This window comes from Amphimedon queenslandica, unplaced genomic scaffold (genome assembly GCF_000090795.2).
Source record: "Amphimedon queenslandica unplaced genomic scaffold, v1.1 AMPQUscaffold_13496, whole genome shotgun sequence".
Taxonomy (NCBI): domain Eukaryota; kingdom Metazoa; phylum Porifera; class Demospongiae; order Haplosclerida; family Niphatidae; genus Amphimedon; species Amphimedon queenslandica.
The window spans coordinates 501,054-508,356 of record NW_003546268.1 but is presented as its reverse complement, the minus strand read 5'-3'; the positions used below and the strand labels follow the sequence as shown (position 1 = coordinate 508,356).

At 34.0% G+C, this 7,303-nt stretch overlaps 1 protein-coding gene across 1 annotated transcript in view; it reads left to right on the top strand.

The window, feature by feature from the left end:
* Nucleotides 1-1,064: 1,064 nt before the first annotated feature.
* The window catches only part of LOC100640104 (glutaredoxin-3-like), an 8,397-nt gene continuing 2,158 nt past the window's right edge, over nt 1,065-7,303 (top strand). The window contains exons 1-4 of the mRNA XM_019993407.1: nt 1,065-2,708; nt 3,774-3,858; nt 3,901-3,980; nt 4,068-4,160. Of these exons, the coding sequence (XP_019848966.1) occupies nt 3,828-3,858; nt 3,901-3,980; nt 4,068-4,160 (204 nt within the window). The 5' untranslated portion in view covers nt 1,065-2,708; nt 3,774-3,827. The remainder of the gene's footprint in view (nt 2,709-3,773; nt 3,859-3,900; nt 3,981-4,067; nt 4,161-7,303) is intronic.

The window sequence follows — 7,303 nt, the reverse complement described above, 5'->3', positions numbered from 1 at the left end:
AATCAGCTCCACATCCTGATGGTACTACTGTGTTTTTTGATGATTGCTGTGACTGAGAGCTGTTATGAACAGCACTACAACACACCTGTTCTAAATACCATTCAGAAAACTGTTTGTGTAGCCAATCCTTAACAGCTTTGTTGACTCTTATGTCTAGTTGTTGCAATCTATCTGTAAGGTTGGCTGGAACATTTGCAATTTGAATATTATTGTCAGAGATAAGCTGGAGAACAGTAGGAGTGCATTGACCTTTAAATCAGTCATATATAACTAGGGCTGTATGATCAGGAGAAAGTGACAATTTCTGTCATGTTTCCTGAACATAAGGAAGAAGAATCTTTCTTACTTGATTAATAGTAGTCTGTTCATTGGCCCAATGATTTTCAGTAAATGTCACGTGCCAGCTCTTCGGAAAGGAAACTCAAGGTAAGCACCAAGGAGTCTTTCCAGCATAAATGACTTACTTGTGGAGGCAGAAAGTCACCATTCAGTGAACATGCAAAGACTACAGTTAGTTGTTGTTTATCTCCTAATCCTACTATTTTCACCCTATTGACACCTTCTTCCACTATGGTCCAATTACTTGCCGGAATATAATTTATCTCCATATGATCCCAATTAATAACTAGTTCGTCAGGAATTTCTTCCATCTCCATAATTACTTTTATGTCGTAAATAATTTGGGCCTTTAACTTTTCAAAATTTACCAATGAATGCATAAGTAGACAAAGTTTATCATATTTGTTTTTGTATATGAGCTACAATATTCAAAGGACAGTTATGAAATTACATTATGTTATAGAGCATAACTTTTTCTGTCAGTGATGTTAGTATTGCTACTGTGGGACTCAAAAGCCAGATTTTTGCTTTTCTTGAAAACATTGCACAAACAACTGTACCTACAATGGATATCTCCTGATTACTCTAACTCTTTTAGGTTCAGCCATGTGTATTATATCCACTGTAGGTGTATTCATTTTACAACATGTGTGCTTCATTATTAATTCATAGCATCACTTATAAATTTTATAATGATTTTTTAAAATTATCCTTTTTAAAAAAAAATTACCATTGTGGCCGTGCGTGGGCAGCGATGACTAAATGAAACACCCTTTCTAAAAGGAATTCGAGACAGTTGTGTTTGGGTTGTCTAAATGGCTTTGATCCGGCTAGTGTTCCACAGTACATTGTGGCTCATAACTCAAGCCAATATAGTATAGCACATAAATTTGTTGTAAATTTGACTTGACATTTTAAAAAACTCAGTCATCTATGTTCCACGAAGTACTGTGAAGGCACTCTTGTTACTGTATGGGATTTGGAGCACTACCGATTTTTATACTAATAGTTAAGTCCTGTGTGGAGCTTTGGAAGACTTGTCTGCTGTAGCTTTATTGGACTCCTGTACCAGAAATTACTGGGCATTGAACTTTGACCCTTTAGAAGTTATAACCTTCCAGAGAAAGCCTATCCTCTCCACTTCAGCCTCAAGTGAGGAAGGACACAGATGCCAAGACTGCCTTACTTTATGTATCCATAATTTTTCATAGCTATAGTGGGGCACACTTGTGCCCATTGCAGTGTCTCCAAGGGCATTAATTAGAAATCCTCTAGCTTAGGCAAATTTTTTCCCCGAAAATCCCTAGATTTTAAATTTTGACAAAAATCCCTAGACTGTGTCATAAAAATCCTTAAAATTTTATTAATCATGTCCAAAATTTGTAGATTTGACCACTCCTTTGTGAATTATTTGAAACCACACCTCTTTTGACCATGAATATAATTCATTATGCTGTGAGTATAATTATTTTCTTATAAATATCATTAATTTAAGGCCATGAGAAAAATCCCTAGATTTTGGGTAATTTAAAAAAATCCTCTCCCTAATCCCCAGATGGGCAAAATTCCCCAAATCTAGGGGAAAATCCCCAAATATGGAGACACTTGCCCGATCTTCTATGAATATCACTGTGGTGACCACATGCTTATGTGTTTTTTAGTTCTCACGTGGCACTCACAGGAGTAAACAAAATGGCTGCCCTTACGTTGGCTACTACTTTGCTTTGCCAATTGGAATATTTCTCCCACTAAGATTGGCCCTCAAAATGTCATGAGGTCAGGTTCTTCTTAGAATTCCTTTCATCTGAAAGTCAATCACTACAAGCCAATTAAAGCATGGTTCCCTCGTTCTTTAACTAATACATACATGCAAATATATTCATAATCACGACCTCATAATTAGTTTAAATCACCTATTTTTGTGATTACAGCTATTGGGAACGACTCAGGCTTTGCCCTTGGATTCCAAATAGCTGTAATACCACCAATTTGTTTTGATGTGTAGCCTATGTTGTATCTTTCTCTTTGCATAGTCAGTGGTACATCTAATTTGTACCAATCACCTATAAGTTTTAGCTATTATGTGTACCCTTTGTAACTTGTTATTTCATATTTTTTGTTATAAGTTTCAATGTAGGCTAGATGGCTGAAGTTCGAAATCATGATTTATTATCGTCTTGATTAGTTTATCATTATTAGTTACATGTACATTTCTCTGTGTAGTACTCTTCTATCCTTTTGTATTTTGACAGGATGGAGAAGTAGTTGATAGAATTAATGGAGCTAATTTACCAGATATTTCTCGGAAAATTCAATCTCTAGGTGAAAATATTGTGGATGTGGCTAAACCGTTAGATAATTTACAAAAGGTATCTCAATTATTGTTTAATTTATACTAGTTACTAAGAGTACGAAGCTGTTCATGTTGCTAGTAGAAGAGAATGTGAGGCGTTTTTTGCTCCTTGAGGAAATTTACTTGTAATGATGTTCTTTCTCAAAAGTACACCAATACCCAGAGTCCTTTTGCCAATTCAGGTATACTACGTCCAGCACATCATTACTGCTTCTATTGCAGTGCAAATTTAGCAGTTTATAATAGCTATATTGTATTGGTAGTACTGATGGCTAATCTTGTATTGGTAGATGTACTAAATTTAGAGCAAAGTATGTTACTTATTGTGTCATAAGATAAATGGGCTTAAGCTGGCCCACTTATAGGTTAGCAAAAATGATATTTTGAGGTATTTATTAAGTAACTGTGATTTTGTGAACATTTCAATGAAGTGTGCCAACTCCCATTGTCCAAAATTTATTTACTGAGAAATATCCTTTGAAAATGCCCTTTTTTGCTTGTGCCATGTTTCTTTCTGTCAATGAGCACACCTAAGCCTTACTATTATTGTAATCTTTCCAATTAAAAGACCTCTTGATACATGTCTCAAGTGGTGCATTGTTTAAATAGGAATAATTATGAATTGCTCAAGGAGGTGCTACTTTAGAGATGCATAGCAATGTACATGTATGTAATGTCTGTAAACAATGGGACTTTCTAATTACATTGCACTTCCAAAAAAATGATTATCTTGACCAGTAGGTTCGGTTCACTCAATAGAAAAAAATTTTATTGTGAAAGCCATGTAAAGGTGTAATAATTATGAATAGTGCATTAATTTGAACAAATAAAGTAGTAATGAAAAGGTTCAAATAATTCTTCAGCAATCATATATATTTGTATGAAAGCTTGCTTAATTGACATGCATATGACAGCTCCATAATAATTGCTTTTATCTTTTATTTGCCTCATTGTTAATTGGCATGTTTTATTTGATATAAATATCTTCTTGAAATAAAGCAAATGGCATACATGTAGGTTTTAATGTAGGTGTTTAGCTAATTGTTTTTTCTATTATCTTGGCTCCTGTTATGACTTGTAGGCTCTGAATGTTCGTTTGAAAAGTTTGGTTTCTGCTTCATCTTGTGTTTTATTTATGAAGGGAACCCCCGAGCACCCTCGTTGTGGTAAGAATTAAATTAATTGGAGTTGCTTATTATATTTTACAGGCTTTAGCAAGCAAATGGTATCCATTCTGCAAAATTTAAATGCTGATTTTTCATCATTTGATGTGTTACAGGATTTAGAGGTTTTTCATTATAAGGAAATGTTCATGTATTTTCTAGAATATTTTTTTTTAATTTTTCTAAACTACATGTATATTTAATACTCCTAGGTTAGAAATGGTCTGAAAGAATTTTCAAATTGGCCAACATATCCTCAGTTGTATGTGAAGGGAGAATTTATTGGAGGACTTGATATTATCAAAGTAAGCAATCTTTTATTCATGATTGCAAATCTTGCATGCTTGAAGGGGTGTAGATTTTTGGACCGAATGGCAGCATTTTCAATTAGCCAACTTGTCAAATGTAACTAAGCTAGATATTTCTCTTGAAGTGTAAGCTAGATTTGAAAATTAGGTGCTTTGTTTTATTGTACTTTTTTGTACTATCATGGATTAGTGTCCACGTGAGCTTTGGTCCTCATGTGTTTGTTACATCTACCTTGATTCATAGATATTAGAGTTACAGGGACAGGAAACTTCCAATTGCGGTTTTATTATTCCCATTGAGTTTATATTGTAGCCTAGCAACGGGATAATTCTGATGCTCCCTTCCCTTTTACGCAGCCCAAAAATTAGGCAATTAGCTGTCTGGGCTGATATTTTCTACTGTCTCTGCCTGATAAAAGCCTTTTTCAAAGATTTTATGTTGCGTTATTATTGCTCTAGAATAGTGCTTCAATATAAACTGTGATAGACTAGTGTGTCTACTTTATAAAACATCACATCTTCATGAAATGACGCCGAAATTTTTGTTTTGCATTTCGTCATCTGTATCTCAAACACATTTCTAAATACTTCATGATTAGCAAGGTAGACTGATTCTACAAGCAGTCCTCTAGGTCTTCCGACTCGAAGCAGTCCTGTGCGTCACTTTGGTAGTGTTTTGCACACAAATAAAGCAAATTTGTTGTGTTTTGCTTCTACACGCCTATCTCAAGAAGGACGTTCTAGTGCCTAAAGGGCCCCATCTACAGAAAGTCTATATAACCTATCCCGGGTCTTCCACCCATTAGCAGTTGTTTTAAAATACTCTAAGTACCTCAAAAAAAATTTTGTTTGAGACACATGAAATAAAGTGATGCATTACCAACATTCTAATTTTGAGGACCCAAATAATAAAATAAACATCAGATAGCTAAAATAAAGGAAGAATATGGACATGGCTCCATTACAAGTTCATTTTCAAGTTGATACAGTGGACCTGAACAGGCTTAAAGACGATGAGAAAGACCTGCAACATCACAGACTAGCCACTATTGCTCAGTGTAAAAATGAAATTTACTGACAATTAGAAAGAATTAATACGGTATGGGGAAGGTAGCTTGATTTCCTGCGAAAGGAAGTTTCCTATCCCTGTAACTCTAATATCTATGCTTGATTGAAGAGCTTGTCTTGCCACTAGTGTTGTGCAGTACTCTATTTTCTGTTTTAGTTCTAGTTTTAGTTCTATCAACTACTTCATTTCTAGTTTTAGTTCTAGTTTTAGTTTTACCAGTACTCCATTTCTAGTTTTAGTTTTAGTTTTAGTTTTACCAGTACTCCGTTTCTAGTTTTAGTTCTAGTTTTAGTTCTATCAGTACTCCATTTCTAGTTTTAGTTTTAGTTTTACCAGTACTCCATTTTTAGTTTTAGTTCTAGTTTTAGTTCTACCAGTACTCCATTTCTAGTTTTAGTTCTAGTTTTAGTTTTACCAGTACTTCATTTCTAGTTTCAGTTCTAGTTTTAGTTCTACTAGTACTTCCGTTTTAGTTTTAGTTTTAATTTTAGTTCCATGCCAAATTCTGATTCTGGCCTTATAGTTCTAGTTTTAGTCCTACTAATACACCATTTCTAGGTGATTTTTATAATTTTTTTAATGAAATTTAATTTTAATAACTTAAAGGGTAGCATTTTAGTTCTAGTTTTAGTTTTAGTTATTCAAAAGGGTACCATTTTAGTTCTAGTTTTAGTTTCAGTTATTAAATGGGCTCCATTTCAGTTCTAGTTTTAGTTTCAGTTATTAAAAGGGTAGCGTTTTAGTTCTAGTTTTAGTTTTAGTGATTTACAAGTGCACATTTTAGTTTTAGTTTTAGTTTCAAGTTCTTAATAGCTAAATCTTTAGTTCTAGTTTAGTTCCAGTGCTTTAATTTGTCAAATTCTAGTTTTAGTTCTAGTTTTGGTTTTTTGTATCAATGTAGTTCAGTTCTAGTTCTAGTTCTTGGAACTAGAACTAGGAAAAAAATAGGTGTACTAAAATAGATTTAGTTCTAGTTCCGTTGGAACTAGCACAACACTACTTGCCACACCCCCTTGCCGCCTCAGAGCTACCTGTTTATATGCAAAAATAGAGTGATATGACATTGGCTTTGCCATGAGTCATGATGCAGCAACTTTTCAACACTTAATTCAATTTGCACCCATGCCATTGTTGAGTCATGCACAATGGCAGTCACTCACCTTGAGTAACATGGAATCAGTAAGGCCGATAGTTATGCTTTAAAGGTTTTATTTATACTGTATATCTTAAGCTATACCTTTACATCATGCGGTACCAAACCACATTATAGATACACATATACAATGTAGTAGTATTGTTTTGACATTGCAGTGTCAACTTCACCCTATAGACCACTGGAAGTGAAAATTGTTTGCGTAATTTTGCGTAGGAAGATTATTAGAAATTTTTACAGTTGTAAGGCGTGGTTTAGGATGAAATAAATTCCGGTCGCCATTTTGGTTGGCAACTTTCAAAGGAGAACAAACGGGCCAACATAGAAACAAACCTGTATTAAGAATTCTGCAGCAAATTTGTGACCATAATTGACAAAAGGTACCTTATGGCGTGTAGTGAAATTTGTCTTTATAACGTAGGGCGGGGCAATCTCGCCATAAATTCGATACAATCATAATAAAATATTGATAAAATCTTACCCATCAACCGAATAGTCATGAAATTTAATACACAGTAGCAGGCAAGGTTTAGCTACTTGCACAGAAACTTTTATTTAAAATTTCTTTCTTCAAAAAAAGTTAGTAGCATTTAAGTAGAGTAATAGCTTTTTCAGCCATTGGGGCAATCCCGTTAATAACTATTAATTAAATTTTTTCTCATCAATTTAATGTATGCATATGTAATGATGTTCTTGATGATTACAAAATACTATTCACAATACAGACAAAGCCATATATCATCCTTGGGGATGTGACTCAAACCAAGACAAGTATAGTAATACCAATTAGTACAATTATCACAGCCAATCCACATGTCTTCATTGTCATTCACATATAAACCACATTCCTGGCAACATTTCTCATTATTTGACGGAGTAGTAGATTTATTCCTCGTCAAAGAACTCTTCCTTTTATAG